This window comes from Physeter macrocephalus, chromosome 14 (genome assembly GCF_002837175.3).
Source record: "Physeter macrocephalus isolate SW-GA chromosome 14, ASM283717v5, whole genome shotgun sequence".
NCBI classification, from domain to species: Eukaryota; Metazoa; Chordata; class Mammalia; order Artiodactyla; family Physeteridae; genus Physeter; species Physeter macrocephalus.
Window position 1 is genome coordinate 127659647 of NC_041227.1, and position 26455 is coordinate 127686101.

The window sequence follows — 26455 nt, forward strand, 5'->3', positions numbered from 1 at the left end:
GCGGGAGGGATGGGGGAGGTGCACCAGGAGGAGGAAGAGGCCCCCAGCCAAGCGTGCTGTCCTCTCCCTGACCCGGAAGCCCCTCTTCCTGCTCCTAAGGGTCCGGGGTTGGGGGGAGGCTGCAGGGAGTTGCCCTGCTCGCCCCGCCTGTGCACGCAAGGGGGCCCGCAGCAGCGGGGTGGGAGCAGAGTTTGAGGGACCCTCCGACGACACCCCGTGCTGCCCGTGAGGAAGGTAGTAACGAGGGTGGGGTTTCTCGCCCTGGGCGTTCCTAACGTGGGGGGCGGGGTTATTCTTTGTTGTGCACTGTAGGGTGGTAGCAGCATCCGTGGCCTGGACCCACTAGATGCTGGGAGTCCCGTCCCCGAAATGTGACAGCCAAAAATGTCTCCAGACGCTGCCAAATGTGCCCTGGGGGGGCTACATCACCCCCACTGAGAAGCAGTGATGTAGAGCGAGGCAGCAGTGCACCCCAGACTCTCCTAGCTGGAGCCAGAGTCAGGGGCCTGGCGTGGGAGGGAGAGGCTGGGTGTGGCTGGCCACCCTCTGGTCCCTCTTGGGGTCTCTCCTGCCCCCAGTAGACTGGACTTCCTGTGGCACAGAGTTGCTTTCGTCGATGCTGCCTTTGCATTTGGTCCTCGGTGTGGGATGCGCAGGGCGGGTGTGACAGCTCCGTTGCTCAGACGAGGCCAGAGGCCCAGAGACCCCGAGAGCCTGGCCCACGCTCAGTCATCCCGTGGCCGGAAGGCACCAGCTCCCCCAGGTGTCAGTACTGTACCCTGGTCTCCTCTGGGCAGCCCTGCTCTTGAAAGCCTCGGTGAAGGCTGAGGCCATTGGTGGAAGGGGTCTCAGTGGCCTGGAGCAGCCCAGGCCCGGTCCCTACAGGCGCCCAAGAGCACCTCCTGACGGGGTCCTGAGGCCCTAAAACCTGGCCTATCCCACTCCCGGGGGTGGAGGCCTCCCCTTGCTTTAGGACAGGTCCTTCCTGGACCCCAGGGGACCAGCCACTCTGATGGGGAGTGACAGGAGAAGCCGGGAGCGAGGCGGGCAGGAGGCAGAGAGGCCCCGGAGGACCAGGGCAGGTGGTGGACAGCGGGGGGCACGGCTGGCTCCCCCGGCCACAGGGTGTCGTTGCAATAATTATGCCAGTTAAGATGAATAAGTTCAAAATGTGAGGGGAAAGAGGGAAAAAAAGGAGAAAGAGATTCTAAAACACTGGCTGTCTCGGTTTCCGTGGCAACCTGTTTCCTCACTCTCGCTAATGGGTCCTGGCTTGGGCAGGGGGTGGGCCCCCCACTGCCGAGGCAGCCGGAGATGGATGGTAGGTGTTACCTTGCTGGACTCGAGCACAGGGCAGTGTGGGCCGGGGGACACACACGCCTGGGGCCTTGGGAGAGTCCCAGCCACGGGATGGCTCCCTGGCGCCCCGGGCCAAGCTCGCCACCTTACAGGCCACCATGGCCTGAGAGGAAGACGACTTGCCCCGGAGACGGGGCGTGAGTTGATGTCAGGGTTAGAATTCACGCCCAGGCCCCCTGAGTCTCCATCCAGCGCTGCTTGGATTTCGTCAGCCTACGAGTATGGGCGAACGCGCAGACTCCGAGGTCCAGTTAGATTCAGTGATTTTTTCCTTCGTCAGGTTGAGCATCTCAGGATATGCGGGGGACGCGCCAAGCTAGGGGTGGGGGGCATTCCCAGGCCCTGGGTCTCAGGCTCTGCCTGCTTCTTTCTCTCTCCTTGGGTATCCGCCGAGTCCTCTTGATGTCCCTGTGGTTCAGGACATCATTCCGAGGCTTGACAGCCCTGAGAGCCCTTGGGAGTGGGGCAGGGAGGGCATTTCCCTGAAGCCGTCGGTTCCCCCTGAAGCTGGGGCAGGCGGGGAGGAGCCGCCTCCTGTGTCCTCACTGACACTTGTGCAGCTGGCACAGCTCTGGGGCCCCATCCATGGCCCACGTGAGCCCTCGTTACTGAGTTTAATGCTCACTGGGTGGTTGGGGGAGGATGTTACTAGGCCTCCCATTGTATAGATGGAGAAACTGAGGCCCAGGGGGTAAAGTGACACATCCAGGGCCATGCTGCAAATCAGGGCTGGAGCAAGGGACATAGACCCGCTGGCGGCCCCGCTACACGGAACAGTCTAGAACGCACAGGTGTGCACACATGAGCCACACCCTCTCTCCCCCTCCTCTCCTCCTACTTTCTGATCCGGGCAGCCCTGGGGTCAGGTGGCTACGTCCGCCCAGACTCCCCAGAGTGCAGACAGATCACGCACATGAAGCGTCACCGCTGCCTTTCATGATAAGGCTCCCGAGGAAGGCTGCTCTCTGATGAACCAGTGTGCAAAGATGGGCATAGGGCGGCGGACGCGTGATGGTGACGAGGGTCCCTGGGGAGGGCTGGGCCGTGGCCCCCAGCAGAGGCACATACGTTTGTCACGAGGGAGATCTCAGTGCGTGGAAATGAGACGTTCATTCTCCCTCCTCACACAGCCGCTCTGGAGACTCCAGGTTGCCCTGAGAGCCTCCCTCTTTCCTCCCCACTCCCCAGATCTTCCTGGAGGCACCCCCCAACCTTGGCTCTCAGCCAGGACACAAAAACTAATTAGATCTTGACTGTGTTCTGCACTCAGGCAGGCAAATGGTCTAGACAGATGCCTGGGGAGTTGGTAATGACCCCTGCTTCCTGGGGGCTGACTTGGTGCCTGACTCCTCCCCCTCCCCACCCATACCCCTCAGAGACCCATCAGGCCCGTTCATGGGATTTCTCAGTGTGGGAGGATTCAGGTGGTCTCTCCCCTGTGTCTTCGTCCAGCCAGGAGGAGTCTCTGCTGTGACCCACTTTCTGCTTTCTGACTGATGGGGTGCCGGGGGTTCTGTGATTCTGAACTTCCCACCCTAGCCAAGGAAGAGGTCTGCTCCCAGCCGGCTGGCCAGGTCCCCTGGGGCACAGAGCCTCCTGGGGGTGGGCTTGGAGGAGGGGTGGGAGGTTGGGAGCAGGGGTTACAGCTCCAACCAGCAGCCCCTGGGGGCTGGGAGATGCCAGAGAGTTCTACAGCTCAGTGTGAGCAGGGAGCAGGGAGGGGTTTCCTGCCTGCAGAACAGGGACGCGTACCCAAGAAAGACAGTCTCCCCAGAGGAGATCGGGCACAGTCCCTGGAGGTCGGCCCACAGTACGGCACGTCCAGAAGCTTCAGCCACTGCAGCTACTCCTTTACCTTCGACCCCTAGGGAGCATATACAAAGAGCAGGGACCATGCCCGCAGGAGACGCCCAGCCTGGCCTCTGCCACAGCTTCTGGTCGCTTGCCTGCTGCTGTCTAGGAAACCACCCCAAACCTCGGTCACCTAGACAGCCGTGATTTGTCGCTTCTGTGCTGGTCCCCCCCGGGTGCTCTCATGAAGTTGCGTCCAGCGGGTGGTCAGCAGGAGCTGGGCACGGCGGGGACGGCTGGGCTGCCTGTCTCTCTTCCTGTGGTTTACCATCCTTTGTGGCATGGTGGTCTGGGGCGGTGGTCTGAGAGGGCCATCGTGGACGCTGCAAGGCTCCTGAGGCCTGGCCTTTGGAATGTTCCACCACATTCTGTGGGTGAAGGCAAGTCACGAGAGGCTAGGCCAGGTTTACGGGAGCGTGGACGCCACATCCCCACTGGAGCGGCCGCCACACACCCACTGGAGCGGCCGCAAAGCGTTCGGACCACACCCTTCAGGCTCCCAGCTCCACCGAGGTCTGGCCGGTGCCTGGCAGCCCGCGCAGATCACCTTTTCCAGATGGCGGCTCACAGGCGGGTCCCCGGGGCCCCATTAGCGCGGTTCTGGTCTAGCTCTTCCACCACGTATCTCTGAAGTCACCTTCTCCGGTGACTTTGGAAAGCCCAGAGAGGATGGGCAAAGGTCAGAGGTGAGTCGTGCTGGACCAAGGCCAGAACGGTCAGGGCCGCTGGGGTTGTTTGTGGGGCCCCCTGCCCAGGGTCTGAGCAGATGTTGGGAAGGACGGAGAGGCGGGGGGTTGGCTCTGACCCTTGGGCTCAGGGCAGCCTCCGTCATAGCTCCTGACACTGGATGTCGCGGCAGCCGCAGCTCAGACGCTACTCCTCAGGCTAACTTGCTGAACAGAAGCGTTGGGCCTGGTATTAGGGGGCTGTTAGGGGGCGCTTAGGGCAGTGCTGCTTTCTCCCAGGACACACTGAGTGAAGAAGAAGAAGAACATGAATAATGCCAGTGGCAGCTAACTCTTGGTGTGTGCTTACCACATGCCTCATGCCAGGCCCTGTCCTAATAAGCACGTGACAGGTATTATGTCATCCTCACAATGTGCCTTCAGGTAGGGACCATGGTGTCGTGGTAAAGAGCACAAAATCTAGGGGCCACCTCCTGGGCTCTGCCACCTACTGGCTGTGTGATCTTGGGCAAGTTACTTAGCCTCTCTGTGCCTTGCTTTCCTCATCTTTTTCATCTGCCAAATTTGGATAAAATGAATTCTGACCTCACAGGGTAGTTAAGAGGAATAAATACATTATCATATGTAAAGTGGTTAGAACTGCCTGGTGTATTTACTATAATTGTTACTATTACTCCTATTTCATAGATGAGGAAATGGAGGCACAGAGAGATTAGGCAACTTGCCCGAGGTCACACAGCAAATAAAATACACAGACAGTCCAAAACCCTCCTTCTCCACCTGTGCCCACCACACCCTAGAGCATTTGCCTCCCAAGCCCCCCAGCACAGCTCTGGACACTAGTAGTTGTTGGTGCCTGTTTTCTGACTTCAGTGGAAGTGTGGCCAAGACTCTCCTAAAGGGAGAGACAACCCAGAGCCGGGAGCTAGGGGAGGGCTCGGGGAGTGGACACCTTCCCTGCCTGGATGCTTGAGCCTTGGGACTCAGAAAGGAGACATGCAGCACCACCTGAAGCCTCGCCCCAGGTAGAGAGGAAGGACGTCGGTTCTGACCTTGAGCCAGGGCTGGGCGGGAAGGGAATGGGCAGCTCACCACACACCCCGCCCTGCCCGGGCTGCCAACAGCAGGCATTGCAGTACGGCCAGGGAGGCCTCTTCCCAGCTCCCCTCGACCTGCCTGGGCAAGCTGGGAGGAAACCCGGGGGGACAGTGGTGCATCCTCCAGCCTAATCAGCATTCATTAATCCCACAAACATCTGGCCTGGGGAAATTGGCAGTCCGGAGAAGACCAGGGAGCAGGACTCAGCCATGCAGGAAGCTCAGGCTGGGCGGGCAGAGCTTGGCGGGTTCACGGCATCACCTGCACTCCGTGCCCACCGGATTCTCCCGCTGCCAGTTAACGCTTCTAGGATGCACAGCGGCCCCGCCCTCCTCAGTATTAATTAGCTGTTATCCCTTGTGGTAATTAAAGGGGCCGTGGCAAAGCCATTTCTGCCCTAAGAGGAGCAAGTCCTTGTTCCCTTCTGTCCCCTGAGATTCTGAGATGTCCAAGGGGTGGGGGCTGGCTGAAGGAAGTGAGGGACTGGTCATGGGACTGGGGAACAGGGCCCTTCTAAGCAGGTATGGCAGCAGCAGTAACATTTCATCTAAATGTAAGGAGCTGAGGGTACTCCAATACCACAAAGACGGTGGTCATGCTGTTACTATGGTTGTTATCAGTACTATTGACACCCAGAGCCTACCGCAGTGCCTCGATCATTGTGGGCGCTCCATTCTGGGTCAAATGATCGATAACGATGGCAAACACATAAAGACACATTTCTCGAGTGCATGTTGAATGTCAGACCCCGAGCTAAGCACTTTGCAGTCAGTTCTGCTAAAATGAGGTATAAAACGTTTGCAAAAGTCACCGCACTGTGCAAAATCGTGCAGTCGAAACCACAGGGCTAATGGGGGAAATGGGGTGAGGGAGCCACCCTCAAAAACTTCATTAGGGGGACTTCTCTGGTGGCGCAGTGGTTAAGAATCCGCCTGCCAGTGCAGGGGACACGGGTTCGAGCCCTGGTCCGGGAAGATCCCACAAGCCACGGAGCAGCTAAGCCCGTGCACCACAACTACTGAGCCCACGTGCCACAACTACTGAGCCCGCGCTCTAGAGCCCACGAGCCACAACTGCTGAAGCCCGCGTGCCACGACTACTGAAGTCCGTGCTCCGCAACAAGAGAAGCCACCGCAGTGAGAAGCCCGCGCACCGCAACGAAGAGTAGCCCCCGCTCGCCGCAACTAGAGAGAGCCCGCGCGCAGCAACGAAGACCCAACTCGGCCAAAAATAAATAGTAAATAAATAAATTTATTTTGTAAAAAAACTTCCTTAGGGGTATGTAAAAAAGGAGAGGAGCATAATGAGGATGACTGCTCGGGCTCACGAACATTCAGTGGTTAAGAAATGCGTACAGACCACAATAAGTATGGTACTTGGCCTTTTCCGAAGGGCCTGAAATTTGCTAGTGAAAGTGGGCATTGGTGGGTTGCAGCCGGTGAGTTACTGTGCAGGGTGGAAGGAGGGTTGTCTGCAATGGAAAGGAGAGTCGTAAGACCAGATGTGGGTGGGTGAGCTCGTGACACACACGGGAGCTGAGATCTCCCTGGTGTGCGGATTGTGGTAACTCGGCAGCTCCGCTCAGCTGCGTGCGGGTTTCTGGGTTTACCCAGTGTTTCTTGCGGATTAAGGCACACACAGCAGATGCAAAACTCAAGTTATGCTCCGACTGTTCCCTAATATATCAACGGCATCGGAACAAATGCATGTTTTCAAAACCGGCCTTAGAGCAGAACTGCCCTTACTCGTATTTTCTGTAAAGCAGCCGCCCTTATTTCGCCCATTACACAGGAGTGGTGCCCCCGGCTTAACGAGGTTCGGCCTCTTGTCTAAGATCCCTTGCATGTTAGCAAGTAGCACAGCCAGGATCGGAGTGGAAATCTTTGGGACTATAATCAGTCTCATTATCAGACAATAATCAGAGTCATCTCACAGAGGAGGAAACTGAGGACGGGGGAGCCCACACCCTGGCCCTTGTCCTCACGTGGGATGGTCACGTCTGAAACGTTAAATTCAGACTCTCCGCTCTATGGCCACACACCCCGACCTCCCTCCCACCGCCCACTGAACCTGTCCTAGACCCACCTACGTGTAGACCTCATCTCCATCTGCGGTGCACTTAGGAATCACTCTGGGAACATCTTTTTTTTTTTTAATTTATTTTATCGAAGTATAGTTGATTTACAGTGTTGTGTTAATTTCTGCTGTACAGCAAAGTGATTCAGTTCTATATATTCTTTCTCGTATTCTTTTCCATTATGGTTTATCACAGGATATTGAATACAGCTCCCTGCGCTCTACAGTAGGACCTTGTTTTTCCATTCTGTATGTAATAGTTTGCACCTGCTAACCCAAAGTCCCAATCCACCCCTCCCCTCCCCACCTCCCCCTTGGCAACCACAAGTCTGTTCTCTACGTCTGTGAGTGTTTCTCTTTCGTAGATACCGAACTGATTTGGACTCAAATGAACTCATTTGTGTCATACTTTAGATTCCACATATAAGTGACATCCTATGGTATTTGTCTTTCTCTATCTGACTTACTTCACTTAGTATGATCATCTCTAGGTCCATCCATGTTGCTGCAAATGGCATTATTTCTTTTTTATGGCTAATATTCCTGTATATACATATATGGGTATGGGTGTGTGTGTGTGTGTGTGTGTGTGTATACCACATCTTCCTTATCCATTTCTCTATTCATGGACATTTAGGTTGCGTCCATGTCTTGGCTATCGTAAATGGTGCGGCTGTGAACGTCTGGGTGCGTACGTATCTGTTCGAACTATAGTTTTGTCCGGATATATGCCCAGGAGTAGAATTGCTGGATTATATGGCAACTCTATTTTCAGTGTTTTGAGGCACCTCCATACTGTTCTCCATAGTGGCTGCACCAAGTTACATTTCCAGCAACAGCGTAGGAGGGTTCCACCCTGGGAACATCTTAAATGCAGATCCGGCCTCAGCAGGGCTGGGGTGGGGCTCGGGACCCTGCGTCTCTGCCCTGGTTCCGCAGGCTGCCCGTGTCGCTGGTCCAGCTCCAGCCTCTTGCCCCTCATGGCCTCAGCCCTCATCGTCCGTAATCAGCCCACACGTCACATCATCATCTCGGCTCAGTCTTGCCAGGATCTTGAGCTCCCTGGCGTTGTGGGTCCATCTGTTAGGGCTTCCTGGAAGAACCCCAGCCCGGGGTCACTCTAGCTTTCCACCCATCTTGCTCCCTAAGTAAGGCCACCGAGCCCTGCTAGAGAATACCACGCACCTACGGGGGGGGCGCCATTACAAACTAGGGTTTGTACCACCTCACCGGGGCCTTCCAGGAGCTCCCCGTGTCTGCGTATTCTCCACCTTCACTCCATACACACCACCCAGCCCACCCCCCTTCCCTCACCCCCTTCCCTGGAGGAGCGAGAAGCCATTGCGAGGAGTCCCTCCTGCTTCCGGAGCCCTGTCTCGGTGAACCAGGCCCGCTCCCGGCTTCTCTTCCAATGGCCCTTCCTCTGTGCACACGCTCCGTCCTCCCGACTCCTGCAGGATCTGGATGATCCGTCACTTACGCCGTCTCTCTACTTCTCCCTCGAACTTTCTACCAGCTTGTGGACATTTTCAGGTCTCGCCCACCTTTAATAAAATGAAGCCCCTCCTGCCCACATCCACTCTCTACTTGTTATCCATTCTGCTCTGTCGTGGCCCAAATCTTTGCACTCTCCTCTTGCTCACCCCCAACTTCTCAGCCAGCTGTGCCCGTGCAAACCACCCCCCAGTCAGCTCCCTCCTGAGGCCAACATGGCAGACACTCTCCACCTTCCCCGGCACCATCTTCCCTGGTCAGCCCCGCTGTCTCTACCCCGGTCTATGGCAAAGACCCAGCTGTCCTCCCACCCCGTGGCCTAGACCAGCTCCAGTTCATCGTGCACCCTGTAATCGGAGCAGACTCTGTAAAGAGTAAATCTGCTTATTTTCCTCCGAGGGTTGGCAAACCCTCTGCTGTAAAAGGCCAGATAGTGAGTATGTTAGGCTTTGCGGTCTCGTAGGGTCCTTTGCAGCTTCTCAACTCCATGGTCGTAGTGCAGAAGCAGCCACGGTCAGTTCGTCCACAATGAGCGTGGCTGGGTTTCAACAGAACTTTATTTACGGACTCTGAAACTTGAATCTCGTGTCATTGTCCCCTGTCATGCAACAGGACTCTCCTTTTGATTTCGTTCAACTATTTAAAGATATAAAAACTGTTCTTAGTACGCCTACCGTACCACCGGCGATGGGATGTAGATTTGGCCCGTGGGCTGTAGTTGGCCAACCACTGTTTTACACCCCTGCTTAACACCCTCAGCAAATTCCTACTGTCCTTTGGAAAAAAGCCCCAAACCCTCACGGTCCCAGGAATCTCACTCTCTCTCTCTCTGATATCTACTCGTCATGCCTGGCACCCCTCACCCAGGCTCGCCTTCCCCCTATGTCCTGCCTTGGACAGGACCACCTCCCAAAAGCCTTTCTGCCTTCCACTCCCCAGAGCCTCCACCAGCCCTCCTCCTGTCCCCCAAAACAGATGTTGAAGTCCAAATCCCCAGGACCTCAGAATATGACCATATTTGGAAATGGGGTCATTGCAGGTGTAATTAGTTAAGATGACATCATACTGCAGTGGTGTCCTTATAAGAGGAGAGACACAGAGAGGAGATGGTATGTGGAGACGGAGACACAGCGGAGGAGCCCACGTAAAGAGGCAGAGGTGGGAGTGATGCGGCCACAAGCCAAGGAGCTCCTGGAGCCTCCAGAAGCTGGAAGAGGCGTGGAAGGCTCCTTCTCTAGAGCTTTCAGAGGGAGCGTGGCCCTGCTGCCACCTGGATTTGAGGCTTCTGGCCTCCAGAACTGCGAGAGAAGAAATGTCTGAGGTTTTAAGATGCCCAGTTGGTGGCACTTGGCTCTGGCAAACTCATGCAGATGGTAACAGAGGCTTTAAAGCTGGGATTAAGGGAAGGACCTTGCGACGGGGAAATTACCTGAATTACCCTGTGGGCCCAATATGATCCTAAGGGTCCTTTTGAGAGGGAGGCAGCAGAGTCAGTGAGGGAGGGAGATGTGAGGAGAACAGCAGAGGCCGGAGTGATGCGGGCCCAGGAGCCACAAGGAAGGCAGGTTGCCTCCTGGAGCTGGGAAAGGCAAGGAAAGGGTTCCTCCCCTAAAGGCTCCAAAAGGAACGCAGCCCTGCCTTGATTTCAGGACTTCTGAGCTCCGGGACTGTAAGAGAATACTTTGTATTGTTTTAAGTCACAAAGTTTGTGATTATTTGTTACAGCAGCTGTAGGAAACTCATACAGCCAGGTCTCCTCCAGGTTGGAGACGGAGCCAGGGCCAGGAAAAGTCACTTAGACGGTGTGGGAGGGGTCAGTAGGTGGGGGATGAGGACAGATGCACCCCCAGATGCCCGAGTGCCCCCCAAACAAGCTGGGCCTCTCACAGCAGGGACCCCGGCTACAGTGGAGGTTAAAGCCTCCACGGCCTCTCCACCTGGGCAGGTGTGATTAAGAGGCTGCTCTCTCGCCCACTCCCCCTGGGGCTAAGGGGTCATTAAAAGCAGCATCTCCCTTGGACACCCAGACACCCGGCAGGCTGGGCAGAGCAGGCAGGAGGCAAAACCATTAGGCCACAAAGCACAGGCAACTTGCTTCCATGAGGCCAGATTTCCATGCAGGCTCTTTATTGGCTTGTTTTATTTTGCTTTCTTTCTGATGGCTTGAAAAGGGATCACATGGAATTTCAGCCAGGTGCCAGGAGTCTGGACAAAGCAGCCCTGTGGGCCCTGAAGCCTGGAGAGCAGATGGAAAGGCTTCCCCCCGCCCTACCCCCCAGAGGTGGAGAAAGCAGGGAGCGATGGGGAAGATTCTAGAGCATCATTGTGAGCAAAATGAGAGGTGACACGTCCACCCTCACCCTTCTGTCTGTCTTTTTATTTTCTTTATGATTTTTGTAAAATAAGCTCAAACTCAGGCTTTCTTCCTTCCCAGTCATTTTTTAAAAAATCCAAACGGGGGCTTCCCTGGTGGCACAGTGGTTGAGAGTCCGCCTGCCGATGCGGGGGACTCGGGTTCGTGCCCCGGTCCGGGCAGATCCCACATGCCGCGGAGCGGCTGGGCCCGTGAGCCATGGCCGCCGAGCCTGCGCGTCCGGAGCCTGTGCTCCGCGACGGGAGAGGCCACAGCAGTGAGAGGCCTGCGTACCGCAATAAAAAAAAATCCAAACAGGCACCTCTGTAAGTTTTTACTCATTGCGCCCTGGACAAGTGTTGCCTTCTCTGTCTCTTCATGCCTCTCTGCTCCCAGTGATAAAATGTGATGTCCCGTGTCACTTGCCACTTTGCAAAATGATCCCCCACCTCGCTACCCTGGTCTCTCAGGCAGCAGGTGAATCTCTCTGAGGGGCGCTCCTGGGTCAAGGCAAGGTCTGGGCAGCGCCCGTGAGCCATGTGTTTCTGGGGTGTGAGGAGAGAGCTCTGCCGAGCCCCCGGACAGGCCAGGGGGTGGGTGTGGGGCGGGGACATGTTTGGGGTCGGATGGGCCTGCAATTGAATCTCGAGTTGCCGCCCTCAAGCTGGGTGACCTCAGGCAACTTGCTCAACCTTTCTGAGCCCTGGTTCCCGGCTGCTATGGGATAGGAGCCCCTCCCCAAGCCCTCTGCCTCGGTAAATGTGGGAACGAACCAGACAACGGCTGTCAAGTGTTTGCTCAGAACCCGATGCTGCTGTGACTGTTGTTTTCAGAGGGAGGAGCCCTGCTTACTCCCCCAGCAGTGGCAGTCCGCCCACCCCCCGCCCGTGCAGAGGGGCCCTCTCAGGCCCCTCAGCTTCCTCCCAGGCCTCCCCCTCCGTGTCTTCTCACCCGAAGTCTTTTGGGATCACCTGGCTGATGGAAATGCTTAGTGAAGTCCTTTTCCTTGTTCACTGAAGGCAGTTAATTGGCCAGAGGTCGCAGCGCGGGCAGACACCCTCCCCCCGCCAGTCTGAGCCAGGGCTGTCTCAGTGTCCCGGCTGAGCAGAGGAGGGGAGGCCCTGCAGCATCTCTACTCCTGAAACGCACCGTCCATCAGAAGGTGGTGGTCCAAGCCCACAGGCTGTGTCTCACCTGAGCAGCCGCCTTCAGGCAGTGCTGCATCCAGCTCAGCTCAGCCCCAGCCCTCCGGTGGTCTGCAGAGAATGGACCACAGCCGTCCTCACCCCCCACCCACTCAGCCCTCCCACACTGTCACAGAGACTTTTCCTGGGCGTCTCGCTCCATCCCCAACCTGGAGGAGACCTGCCACTCTAAAAAATAACTGCAAACTTTGTGACTTAACGCAGATGAGTTCTCTTACCGTTCTCAAGCTCAGAAGTCCTAAAAGTAAGGTGTCAGCGGGGCTGCGTTCCTTCTGGAAGCTCATACGGCCATGATCGCTGCCTCTGAAGGCTCTGAGGAGATGCCTTCCGTGCCTCCCTTCCAGCTTCTGGTGTTGCAGTAATCCTGGCGTCCTTGGCGTGTGGTTGCATCCCTTCAATCCCTGCCTCTGTCACCGCATGGCCTTCTCCCTGTGTGTCTGTGTCTCTTCTTATAAGGACACCATTCACATTGGATCAAGGCCCGCCCTCCTGACCTCATCTGAACTTGATCACATCTGCTAAGACCCTATTTCTAAATAAGGTAACATTCGCAGGTATCAGGGGTTAGGCTTCAGCACGTCTTCTGGGGGTACCCAATTCAACCATCATACCCTGTAAGGTAAAATATTCCCAGGCTTTAGGAAGTAGGATGTGGATACCTTTCGGGGGCATGATCTGGCCTTCAGTACCGGCTGTTTCATTCACTCATCCAGAGAGTGTTCACTGAAGCACGTATTATTCTAGGAGTGAGGCTCAAGGAGCGTGTGGAGCCCATGCATGAGACCTGGTGGCCTCAGGGACACACGTACAAATACATAGAACATTAAATCGTGACACACGCACCAGGTCTGCCAGGGGCAGCCCTGGGGTAGCCCAGAGGAGATTCAGGAATCTGGGTTCCAGAATCGCCCTGCCAGCCCCCCAGCCCAGGGTTTCCTGCCAACCTGCGCTCCTCAGGCCCCATCTACTCCCTTGCAGGGCGCTGGGCCCTTCCCCTCTCTCTCCTCTCTGTCTGTTTCTCTGTCTCCCCTTCCTGTGTCTGTGTCTGTGTCTCTGTCTCTGTCTCCCTCTCTCTCTATCTCCCCGCCTGTGTCTCTGTGTGTCTCTCCTCCGTCTCCATCTCTGTCTCTCTCTCTCTCCCTCCCTCCCTCCATCCCTTTCTCTCTCTCTCTCTCCCCTCCACCACCCCCATGAGTTCAGGATCCTCAGTACTGCTGACAAGGGAAGACTCCGTACTCCGGGGACCATCACACACAGCAGTTTAGCTCCTGTCCTGGGCCCTCTCAGACCTGACCACCTTCCAAAACCAAAAGTCCCGCTAGAGAGTTACCCAGAGCAGCCAAGCCTCCTCCGCTGGGTCTCCTCATTACTAGGTTGTTACTCTTAACGATAGCATCTTCTTTAACAGGCCCTAGACTAAATTCTCAGAAACACCCCTCTTCCCTCTGTCATCCACGGCCTGTCTGTGTGTGAGGGGGAGAGTGTAGACGGCCAAAACGACCCTTCTTCAAGGAGAGACCCCAAGCTATCGGGTATGTGTCCAGTTGAGGTTCGTCTTCTCTTTGTATGGACTGTCCAGGCTGCTAGGTACTTATTAGCTGTGTGACCTGAGGCAAGTTACTCGATCACTCTGAGTCCCAGGGTTCTCATCTATAAACTGAGGTTTCTGATAGCATGAGTCTCCTACAGTAGTGTGAGATTAACTGAGTTGATGCATGTTAAAGCCCTCAGAACAGGGACATTTCTTACACTACTAATAATTATGTTAATTTTGTAATGGTATGTTATTATTATTATTACCTGGTACATGTACTTTCCCCTTTAAATCACCCTGGGCAGAGTTTTGTCTTTTTTCCTAAAGAATCTTTGCACAAGCAAATCCACAGGATGGGGTGCACGTCCAGCCCGCCAGCACCTCGGTGGCCTGTTCGTGGGGCAGCTGTCCCCCTGATGCAGGCAGGGGCACGTCTGAAGACACACACACGGGCACAAACACGTCCTGGGGTTGGTGCCTCGCCATTGCCTGAAAGCCGTGGGAAGAGGGGAGGAGGCCTGGGCCCCCTGCACTCAGCTGCCCAGCCGTCCGCGGGGACATCTACGGCAGTGCTTGTGGGCGGTTTCCGCTGCCCCCCCTCCCCGCGCACAGGTCCCTGAGAAGCAGAGGCCCGGTGGGCGTGTGGCACAGGGCTCACGCCTCAGCCATAGAGCCCAGGGAGGGGGCCTGGCTGCAGAAGCTCTGTTCCCCGCAAACCTCAGGGCCGCCCCTCCCCCATGCAGGGCCTTTGGAGGGAAAAGCCCTAGGACAAGCCAGGGGGGCCACTGTTTCAGAAATCTGTGTCCTGAGGGCCACCTAGACCCTAGAAGGTGAGGCTTGGGTGGGAGGCTACCTGCCTGGCAGTGGCTGTCGCTCTCCTGCGTGCGTCTAAATGAGTGTCTGGGGCCTGTGGCCTCCATGTGAGGGCAAGTGTGGGGAGGGGCCTGGAACTGGGCTGGGTGCACCTGGGTGACCTCGGATGGGCGCGGCCAGGGACGTGTGTTCGCCTGGGCATGTTGCCCTTGTGCACAGGTGTGACTGTGTTTGCAGGAGTGAATGAGTGTGTGTTCATGTGGGTTGGTGTGTGCACACGTGTGTATGCAGGAGTGCATATACGTGGCTTGTAGGAGTGTACATGTGTGCACGTGCATACCCAAGTGTGTGCCTTGCATGAGTGTGTGTGCACGCGGGTGAGTGTGCACAAGTGAGCGTGTACGTGTGTGTGAGTATACGTGAGAACATTGATGCGACGAGAACACACGTGTGTAGGTGTAAGTTTGTGGGTATGGGTTGCACGTGTATGTGTACACATACATACATGCATGAATGGGGGGCTGTGTGTGTATGAATATGTGCGTGTTTGTGCACAGGGGTGGGAGTACACACGCGTGCCCGTGTGCACATGCACCCTTCCCCCTCAGCTCCCTCCCCGCGACCGTGAGCATCACACGTGCATCCCTGGCGTCTGACTTATTAACGAGGACAACGCTAGGAGAGCGTGCCTGTTTTTTCTGGTGTCCGCATCAGCTCCTGACAGCTTTGTGGAATTGAAATATCTTATTTAATATGAGTAAGAATCATTTTAAATATCAACTGACACTCAAGGACTCGAACCAAAAAGGGCATTGTGTGTTTCCTCGTACGCTGAAGACGCCACGTTTATTAGGCAGTTATTTTCTCCCCGTGCGTCTTGTGTCTCTAAAATTCCAGTTATCTGTCCCGGCTCCTCCCGGCATTGCTGTCATGCGGCCCCCACCCTGAGCCCAGCCCTTCATCTCGGAGGAGGGGACTGTGCCACCGGGATCCCGCAGGTTAAATCAGGGCACCTGTGATGAGCAAAGCGGACCATGTGGAATCTTGCATGTCTCCCTTTCTTTCTACCCTGGCCCCCAAGGCTCTCTCTCCACCGCCTGCTCCCTCTGACTGGGGGAAAGCCAAGCTTCTTCCATCCAGGAGGTTCCTCACCTTATGAATTTACATTCGCTTGCATTCGCCTAAGAATTCTGAAAAGATACTCAAGAAACTAACAGTGGTTTCCTCCGTGTGTGTGTGTGTGTGTGTGTGTGTTGGGAGCTGGGAATGACCAGGCAGCTGTGGGACAGGGATGGACGAGATGTGTACTGGGTACTTTTTCTTTTATTCTTTGAATTTTGAGTCCCAGGAATGTATTTGTGTGTGTTGGGAGCTGGGAATGACCAGGCAGCTGTGGGACAGGGATGGACGAGATGTGTACTGGGTACTTTTTCTTTTATTCTTTGAATTTTGAGTCCCAGGAATGTATTTCCTACAATAAATCAGTAAATCAGCGGTCCTTTGCGGGGCATCTAGAGGCAGGTGAATCCAGGTGTTCCCATCTCCTGGAGCCACACCCCTGCGCCTGCTCCTCATTGGATGGAGAACGAGATGGCAGTTCAGCCAGGACGAGGGTACAAACAGGTGATGGAGAGGTTGGGAGGTCAGGCTGGTGAAGAGAGGTTCCCTGGGACCAAGAGGCCAAGGGGGCAGGCCAGGAAGAAGGATGAGGAAACCAATGGGTGTGGCAGATCCTTCGTGGGTGGCTGGGACATGTCCACGGGGAAGCCGAAGAATTTGCCAGGGAATCTGTTGTCCCCTGATGCTTGGTATGGAGCCCTTACTGGATCCTCACGCGGGTGGGGATCGGGGTCCTGCTCACCCTTCCTCATCCTCCTCTCTGATCCTCCGGACCTCACCCCACTACCTTCCGCTCCCCGCCAGTGACTCATGTATTTGATCCCTCGTGCGACAAGCATTTGTGCAGCACCTGCCGTGTGCCAGGCACTTAAGTCCAGGACTTACAACCCGGACATCCATTATAGAAACAACCTAAGTGTCCATCAGTAGATGAATGCATAAAGAAGATGTGGTATATATATATTCAATGGCACACTACTCAGCCGTAAAAAAGAGTGAAACTTTGCCATTTGCAGCAACGTGGATGGACTTGGAGGGCATTATGCTAAGTCAAGTCAGAGAAAGAAAAATACTGTATGACATCACTTATATATGGAATCTAAAAAATAGTGAATATAACAAAACTAGTGAATATAACAAAAAAGAAACAGACTCACAGCTATAGAAGACAATTGCCCATGGGAGAGGGAAGGGGGGAGGGTCAGTATAGGGGTAGAGAAGCAAGAGGTACAAACTATTAGGTGAGAAATAAGCTACAGGGATATATTGTACAACACGGGGGATATAGCCAATATTTTATAATAACTGTAAATGGAGTATAACCTTTAAAAATTGTGAATCACTATATTGTACACCTGTAATTTATATAATATTGTATATCCACTATACTTCAATTTTTTAAAAAGGTGGCCATTATTGTCCCCATTTTACAGATGAGAAGACTGAGGCTTGCAAAGTTCTATAACTTGACCGGGCCACACTCCTAAGAAAGTGCAGAAGCGAAAATCAAGCTCAGTTTTCCCTACATCAGAAGCCTCAGCACACTCTCCGGTACCAGGCTCTGTCTTGGGCGATCACAAGTGCACCGTTCTGCACAGGGCGTTTCAGCCATCCCCTGCCTCTGGAAGGGACCTGGACAGGGCTGGGCTCATCCAGTTTCCTGCCAGGCCAGCAGCCACAGATGGGTGGGACAGATAGAGCTCTAGGCTAAGTGCGTCCTGAGGGCCCAGGAGGAAGCACTATGGGGGGATAATGAGCTGTCAACTGTCATTATCTCGGACGCTTGCATGCTCTCACAGCACTGGCAGCGCTGGATTTGCAAACCGAGATGCTGGCCGGCTGCCTCTTCCACCCACCTGCGAGGGGATCTGGGTGGAGTGAAGTGGATTTCCCTGGTGGGAAAGGCAGTGGGCAGAACTGTTACTTTAAATAACAGTTGCCTACAAGCCAAAAATAGTGCTCCCAGGCAGGAAGGGGAACACCAGAGAGAGCCCGGGGAGGGGGGCTGCACCCTGCTCTCTGCCCGGCCAAGGATACTCAGACAAGGATGCCCACCTCACCACAGTGGGGGCCGAGGGGAGGCCCAGAGCCAGGCCTCCTCTACTGACCTCAGGGTGGGGCAGACCTGCACCCAGCTGGCCTTCCTCAGGGCCCCAGGTGGGGCCTGGGGCTTCCTGGCTGAAGCAAATGAACTAGAGCTTCCTGCAGAAATCAACTTTTATTAAAGTTTAAATTTCACCACACATCACTGACATCAGCAAACAAACCCAGATCCGAGTCCCTGGTGTCTTTTTAATAATATATCCTGACATTATATGCTCAAAGTGCATTTTTTAATTTTATTTTTAAAATAAAAGCAACATATGCATACGATAAAGAACATCCTGATGGCGTAGAAAGACATAACATCGAAAAGTAGACGTCTCCCTCCTTCTGCGTTCCTAATACCTCTCCCAAAAGGCAGATCGCGTGTTTTGGAGTATCCATCCTGAAAAAATTTTATGTCCATGCTAGAGTGTATATATGATTATGCATGTGCAGATATATACAAATATGTACTATTCCAGCTTACCCGCATGGTTTCATAACACTTACACTGTTCTTTGACTTTTTTTTTTTTTTTTTTTTTTGGTTCACAAACTCAAAATTCTTTTTATTGGGTCAATTTGCATGATCCTAAACATTAGACTAAGGGCTTGGTAGCCTGTATCAATAAACAACAACTTATCAAGTTATAAGAATACATTATCTCTCGTGTCCCTAACACTCAGCTGTGATACTATTTAGCTTATTTCTCATGTTTTTAATTTCCATAAACATCCACCGTCTCCAGCTTCGACTTCCTTTCCATGCTTTGTGCATCTTGGAGACTGTTCTATCTCATCCCATACAGGTGTTCTGCGTTCACTCTGTGGCTACAGCATCATTGGTCGATTCAGTTCCATTTTTGGTGGATGTTTAGGCTGCTTCTGGTTTCTGTTCGTTTGTCTCTGCCCATTACAAGCAAAGCCACAGTGAACATCCTCATACCTGTTTTTTGTCACATTTTTGCAAGTACATCTGAAAGACCAGCTCCCTGGAGTACAGCCTCTGGGTCAAAAGACTGGAATATTCTTACTTTGATCGATTCTGCCCCAAAGGCTGGACCAATTTACGCTTCCATCAGCCGATCTGAGGTCAGCCTCCCTACCCCCTCCCTCTTGCCATGGGTGTAATCATACAAAAAAAATTTTGGCAATCTGATAGGTGAATATTGTCTTGTTTTTGATTGGACTTTCTTTCACTGTGACAGAGGCCGAGCATCTTTTTGTGTTTGGCCATTTCTGTTCATTTTCCTCTCCCTGGTGCTTTTTAATAATATCTGATTCCATTTTCAAAGATAGAGAGCTTTTCCAGCCAATCTCTCCTTCCATCTTCCTCTTGGGTGACCCCGTCACTTTTAAGACCCAAACAGTTTACCCAAAGCTGCCCCCCCCTCCCCCAGGGAGTGATGGGACAGAGGCAAGAGAGCCTGTGATGGGCTTGAGGATGGAATAGAGGGAGAATAGGAAATTTGCCAGAGCCTGGGTACCCGCTATCTCCCCATCCACGCTGTGCATAGTAACGAAGGACAGATAAGAGCTGCAGCCGGTGGCAGAGATAAGAGACTTCGACAGCCAGAAGGTTCTGGATATTAATGCAGAGCCAGAGCAGGCTTGGCACACAGCCACCCGTGAGTCTGGGGCTCGTGCAGTCCCAGGATGGAAGGTGGAGCCCTTTGGGGTAGGATGTCGTGTTGAGCAGGTTAGCAGCTGGGCTTGGAGTCAGAAAGGTTCTTTGGGACCCTGGCCCTGCCTCTTACTGCCTGTGAGACCACAGGTCAATGATGTGATATTTCTGAATCTCAATTTCCTCACCTCTAAAATGGGGAGGGGGAGCTAATAAAAGTATTGCCTCCATAGCGTTAGCAGGGAGATTAGGTGAAAGACTCTCAAATTCAGACCCACGACATTTTGCACCTGTCCACATCAAATGAGAAAAGTGAAGCTAGTGTCGTGGGCACGGCATAAAATTGCAGTTTAAAATGTGTTAAAATTGCTTTGATGCTGAGATTACATTTCTTTTTTTGTGATCTCAAAAATGTCCTTTTTAGATAAAATACTGACCATTTCTATTTCTTTTTCTCTCCATGCCTGTATCTTTTTTTTTCTTTTTTTTAGTTTTTTTGGTTGCTTGATTGTTTCCCGGTTTGCTTTTTGGTTGGTTGGTTTTATTGGTCTTACTTGGCCGTAAGTAAGACAATCTTATGTCTGGCCCCATTTTTTTAAGTGTTACTGGTCCATGATATCCAGTAGTCTGGGAACTGCTGTGTGAAATAAAGAAATGAATGAAGGGAATTCCCTGGTGGTGCAGTGGTTAAGACTCAGCGCTTTCACTGCCGGGGGTCCAGGTTCGATCCCTGGTCAGAGAACTGAGGTCCCACAAGCCACGCGGCGCAGCCAAAAAAAAAAAGAAATGAAATGCAATGAATGAAAAGTACTGAATACAGCATCTGAAGCATAGGTGATGCTCAGAAGGTGGTAGTTGTTTCATCATTGTGAGATGCTGAGGGACACTGGCTAGAACTCATGTAAAAGAAAACTTGGCAAATCCTACAAATAAGGTTGCTCTGTCCCAGAGTTGGCATAGCCTGGGAGCAGGTGGCAATAAGCTTGTTCACCAAGTCAGCTGGCAAAACCTAGGACACCCAAGGGCAGGGGAGGTCTCCTAGGCACAAGCCCCTGGATCCTCAGAGGTACCTGCTGGGCCATTCACTGCCCAAAGATCAGAAAGGTGATCACGAGATGGGTGCTAGGGGAACTAGCCCCCTCCATACCAGAGAGCACCTATCATCTGCCGTGTCTCGCTGCCAGAAGCTCCTTGCACTGACCTGCCTGGCCTCCTCCTTTCCTCCCAGCCAGGTTAGCTCCCCACACACCTGCTCTCCCCCCGCCCTCCCCCCAACACCAGACTCTACAGCACTCGGGCCAGTGACGTGCTTCCGAAGCAGGATACCCTAGAGCCTCCTTGGGTTCATGCATTCTGGCCCCAGGGCCCACACGTACAGAAAGCCAACCTGCCCTGCTGCCCAGATGGCTTTGCCTTTTCCCTTCACAGAGCTACAGTGGAGCTGTCTGCAACTCTTAAGGATGGAATTATGATGCAAAGCGTTTGGGAAAACGTAAATTTCCCTGCCTCCATTTATCTATTTATTTACGTATTTATTTATTTTAACATCTTAATTGGCGTATAATTGCTTTACAATGGTGTGTTAGTTTCTGCTTTATAACAAACCTACGTCCATTTATGGCTTATCCCTGGTCCAGGCTAAAGAAAATGCCCCCACCTTTCTCAGTCATGCAGGTCACAGGCAGGGGAGGATAGTAGCCTCCAACAGACCCAAAACAGTCCTGGGAGGCCTGGTCACGGCCAGGGTCAAGGGCTCAGGCACAGCATCTCCCGTCCTTGGGAAAGTGCAGGCTCCTTCCTGGGCAGCTGAGCAAAAGCCTTTGGGAGGGACCTCTCATTAATAAGGACCCTTCTGTGACCCCCATGGTAGAGCCAAGGGCTCCCCGGCACCTTTCATTATGGAAGAGGGTGGTGTGGCGACCTCTGCCTGCTGACCCTAGTTTGACCTCTGCATCCCTGTAGCTGCCCGACTTGCTCACTGGCTGTCTCGTCTACCCCCAGGTACATGATCACCAGCCTGGACCGCACCCACGCCGGCTTCTACCGCTGCATCGTGCGTAACCGGATGGGTGCTCTGCTGCAGCGGCAAACCGAGGTCCAGGTGGCCTGTGAGTACGACGCGGACTTGGGGCGGGTGGCGGGGGTGGGGCATGAAGCGGGGGGCGGATCTGCAGAGTCCTCACCCATCGGCCACACGCTGGGCAGAGCCAAATCCCAGCTGTGGCTTTCCGTGTTCACGGGGTGCTAACGGTGGCCCTTCCCGCCATCTGGGAACCAAGGCCCAGAGAGGTGGCAAGAGCTCTCAAGGCCACGCCGCTGACACGTGACACACATCTGCTGGCTGTGAGTTCAGCACTCTCTAGGTGGGACCAGCTGCTTCTGCTTTGAAAAGGAGGCCCTGTCACCTGCTTCAAGGGACTCCTCTGGGTTTGGCCTCAAACTTGGATCTTCGTAATGGCAGACTTCCCGGGGTCTTCTTGGCAGATTTCCCAGGGCCCCCCCGCCCCGACCTTAACTTTTCCATCCTCCAGCTTGCTCAGCCCTGGAGCAGCAACAGCTTGGGGGTCTCCACGGTCTCAGGAGGCGTTGGGAGGTGGCTGGTGTGGGTACCATAGCTCTAAGAGGGAGAGGGGACCTGATGAGTCAGGGTTCCTGAAAGGGCCAGGCAAGCAGAGGGTAAGGTAATAGACCCTCGCCGAGCCTTTGGGGTAACAGACTTCCCCCACTGCCACCAAGCCCCAAAGGGCTCCCTCAGATGGAGGACAAGAGGGAAGCCTCAGAAGAACCCAAGGGCATCTCAGGGACCAGCGCACCAATCCACCCCCTCCCCCTGTGACTCAGTATCCCCTTCCCAGACCTGCCCAGACCTGCCCCCCATTCTAAGATAGCTGCCTTAGAAATGAGCAGAAATGAGCCTCATTATGGGCTGTTTCATTCTGGCATTTTTAGGGGAAGAGGTCCAAGGTTGTACCGTGGGCCATGGGAGTGTGGAATGCCTTAATGAGCCCTGAAACTTTTTTTTTAAAAAAGGACACCCTCTCATCTGGGGCCCACTGGGGCTTGACTCAGATTTAGCGCAGGAGAGAGCTTGCTACTTGGAGAGAAGTGGGGGAGAGAAATCGAGAAGAAAACCTCAAGCGAGGGCAAAGAGTGTTTATAATAATTATGGAAAACAACTGTAATCAGAAGTGGAGGACTGGGCTTCCCTGGTGGCACAGTGGTTAAGAATCCGCCTGCTAATGCAGGGGACATGGGTTCGAGCCCTGGTCCGGGAAGATCCCACATGCCGCGGAGCAACTAAGCCCGTGCACCACAACTACTGAGCCTGCGCTCTAGAGCCTGCGAGCCACAACTACTGAAGCCCACGCGCCTAGAGCCCATGCTCTGCAACAAGAGAAGCCACCGCAATGAGAAGCCCGCGCACCACAACGAAGAGCAGCCCCTGCTCGCCGCAACTAGAGAAAGCCTGCGTGCAGCAACAAAGACCCAACACACCCCAAAATAAATAAATTTATAAAAATTTTAAAAAAAAAGAAGAAGTGGAGGACTGATTGTCCCATAAATCAGCACTAAAGGCAACTCAACTCACTCAGAGGAGTGGAAAAGCCCCGAATTAAAATGATGGATCAGGGCCGCTGGCAGCCAGCTGGAGGGCTCCCACAGAGCTTCGTTTAGCCGCTGCCCAGAGTCCAGCAGTGCAGGGGTAGCCGTGGGTCAGCCTGCAGAGAGACCGCTCACGTGTGCGTCTGTGTGCACGCCAGGGTGGTGTGGGTTCAGGCGTGTGTTTGTGCAAATGTGTGTGTCTGGATCGGTCGGCGTCTTCGTTCACCTGTGTGCACGTGAGAACGTGTGTGTGTGTGTGTGTGTGTGTGTGTGTGTGTGCAGTTGAAAATACCTTTCAGGACACCAATCAGTCCAGGCTGTCGGGGGAAGCAGGCGAGTGTCTGTTCCAAAGCCTTCGCTCATAGGAGACAAGAAGAACTTTCTGGAGTTGAAAGCCGCAGAGATGACATGAGTCTCCCCGGGGCTGGCTCCGCCGATCAGAAAGAGAAAGGAAGAGAAGCAGTGTCTGTGTGGCTGAGGTGTTTCTTTCCTTGGCTGTGGTGGGGGTCCAGGACCCAAGACTCAGCCCCCTGACCCCTCTCCCTCCACAGGCATCTGCCTTTTCACGTGAGGATGCTCTCTTGAAACTGGGCCTGCGTGTGTATGGATCCTGTCCCCAGACCCAAAGGTACCCTCCTGCCCCCAAGCAGAGGGATGGCTTGTGACCAGGCCCACGTGCAGAGCAAGCGAGCCCGTGCCCGGATGGAGGGCGGAGGCCTTTGTTAAGGACTCAGGTGCCCCTGGTATTCCCTGCACGTGGCAGAGAAGGGCTCAGACCGACCTGGGGGTGAAAAGCAGATAGCAGAGACTCGAGCTAGCCAACACCCTAACTGCCTGACCAGTCAGACCCTTGAGGTGGGGGTCCACCCCCCACGTATACACACACACACACACACACACACACACACACACACACACACACACACACTATGGGCTCTCTGGGTCCTGAGGGTCCTGGACCACTCCAGGTGATGCTGGCCGGAATGACCCCAGGTGGCGGTGACATGCAGGGGGCCTGGCCCAAACCCATGAGGGAGCCTGGGACTCTGCAGTGCTGAGATCCAGTCAGGGGGGAAGGGTTGGGAGGGAGGGCGCCTAACAGTGCTGGCAGGCTGTGGGGTGCCCATCACCATGACCGGCAGCACGGTTGTTGAAGAGGTTTGGCTTTCGTGTTGGACGGACCACATTCGAATCCCTGCCCTCAGTCACTGTGTGACCCCAGGGAAGTGGCTGACCCTCTCTGAGCCTCACCCAGCTCAGGTTCCTCATCTGTAATGCGTATCTAGTACTACCTCCCGCTAGGCATTGCCCTTCCTTGAGCCCGTATCCACCAATGCGCCTAGCCATTGCCTACAGATAATACACTTTGATTCAGTGAGAGTAAATGCTACAATGAATATTCTATATTATCATTTTAAAGAAGGAAGAAACAGGCCGCAGAATGGAATGGCTTCCAGCAAAAGTTGTCCTGGCCAAATGCAGAGCAGGGAGCTGCCACTGTCCCCTGGGCCATCGGCCAGCCCGGCCCCTTCCCCTCCACCACCTCTCATGGTGGGGGGTCCCTGCCCTGCTGCTCGGAGCTACCTGTCACCCTGGGCTCCAGGCACCTTCTGGACACAGTTTCAACCATGGTTGTCGCCATGTGGCCACCAGGCTACGTGGCGTTGGCTGCTGCTGAGCTGTGCAGATGTGGTGACAGGCCCCCGGCAGAGAGCACGGGGCACCCCGAAGGGGCCAAAGGGGCGCTGTGGGGGGACCCAGGTTCAGCCCTTCCTGACCACCAGGTTTAGCTCCCTGAGCTGGTACCCCGGGGCCGGTGCCGAGACCCCAGCCTCATCTGCCCCAGGCCGCTTTGCAAGCCTGAAGCTCTGTCCTCCAGAGCATCATCGAGCAGAGAGCACCCTGTGCAGCCCTGTGGGCCCTAAAGCAACAGCGTTAGGGAAGCCTTAGAAACTTCTGTCTGACAGCTGAGAAAAGCACTCATCTTAACAGATGGAGGTTTCGCCCAGCCCTGGTGGCCACAGTGGGAGAGAAGGGAAGCTCACTCCCCTTCCCCCATCCCCGCCTGCAGAGTGGAAGCCCCCATCCGCATTTACAGATGAGAAAACCGAGGCTCAGCGTGGCTGAGGGGACTAGGACGCACCAGAGGCGGGAGCTGAAGCCGTGACCTGAGTCCAGTCAAAATGGGGTCCAGCTGGGGGGAGGGCAGTTGCTGCTGGGGCCAGGGGTCAAAGAGAATCAGGGACACCCCTGGACCGTAATAATTTGTGTCCAAACAGCCCTGTGAGTAGATGCGGCCCCCACCTAGGCTGAAGGCCATCTCACGCCACCAGGTGGCCTTGACCCGTCACCCCTTTTCTTTGCTCTCAGCAGGGATCAGCAGACGAAAGATGCTTACAGCTAGCTTCCCGGTTCTTTGTGTGCCAGGCCGTGACCCTTGGGAGGATGTGAGGGCGAAACCGTGGATTCTAGCCCCGGTCTAGACGGTGACTAGCTTAGGGCTCTGGACGCCTGGGGAGGAGGGGGCCGGGGTGCAGATAGAGAAGGAAGCACGGCTTCTGTTTCCCTGAAGAGATGAGCACAAGCCCAAGAGCCTTCAGAACAATCACAATCACAGGTCCAAGCTGGACACCCGCGTCCCTAAGGAGATGCTGGGAGACGCAGCGGAGCCTCCAAAACACTCTGCCCTCCAGTGAAATTGTGCACATGTCTTTCCTCCGTGGGTCCCTAGGACAGGCCTCAGAGGTAGGAAGGCATGTCTAGGGAGCCACGTGTTGAGATGGGGAAACTGAGGCTCAGAAAGGTCAGAGGAGGGACTTCCCTGGCGGTCCAGTGGTTAAGGCTCTGTGCTTCCACTGCAGGGGGTGCAGGCTCTATCCCTGGTATGGGAACTAAGAGCCCACGTGCCTCGGGGTACTGCCCCCCACAAAAAAGGTAGGGGCTCTTAAAAGAAAGGTCAGAGGACACCCCAAGTTCCCACAGCCAGTATTTCTACCATCTCCTTTCTCCTGCCTTGCCACCAGCAGCCGTAGAGCGGAGCCATGAACCCAGCCATGGACCCAGCCATGAACCCTGAGTTCAAATCCCCCTCACCTCTCCCCAGCTGTGTGACCCTGGGCAAATTACTTAACTTCTGTGTGCCTTTGCCTCCTCATGTGTAGAAAGGAATGTTAACATTAGTACCTACCTGGCCGGGTGGTCACAATAAGTAATCAGCCAGTGCACACAAACCATCATAAATGGCGCCCAGCCCAGGGGACACTCGGGGTGGAAGAGTATACCGTCTTCTCTCTGCCAGGCCAACCAGGGAAGGCGTCCTGGAATAGACATTCACAACCTTTCTCATTCTGTCTACCTTGGGAGGTGTGGTCCTGGCCACCGCCTCTGCTCTCCAGGGCTGGGGCTAGGGTGAGGCAAGGAGGATGCAAAATTTAAGGAGGGGGGGCTTCCCTGGTGGCGCAGTGGTTGAGAGTCCGCCTGCAGATGCAGGGGACGCGGGTTCGCGCCCCGGTCCGGGAGGATCCCACGTGCCGCGGAGCGGCTGGGCCCGTGAGCC

The 26455-nt window shown here is 54.6% G+C and overlaps 1 protein-coding gene across 1 annotated transcript in view; it reads left to right on the forward strand.

Moving 5' to 3' along the window:
* The window catches only part of SDK2 (sidekick cell adhesion molecule 2), a 258280-nt gene that overhangs the window by 130695 nt on the left and 101130 nt on the right, over nt 1–26455 (forward strand). The window contains exon 3 of the mRNA XM_028498147.1: nt 21298–21404. Within this exon, the coding sequence (XP_028353948.1) occupies nt 21298–21404 (107 nt within the window). The remainder of the gene's footprint in view (nt 1–21297; nt 21405–26455) is intronic.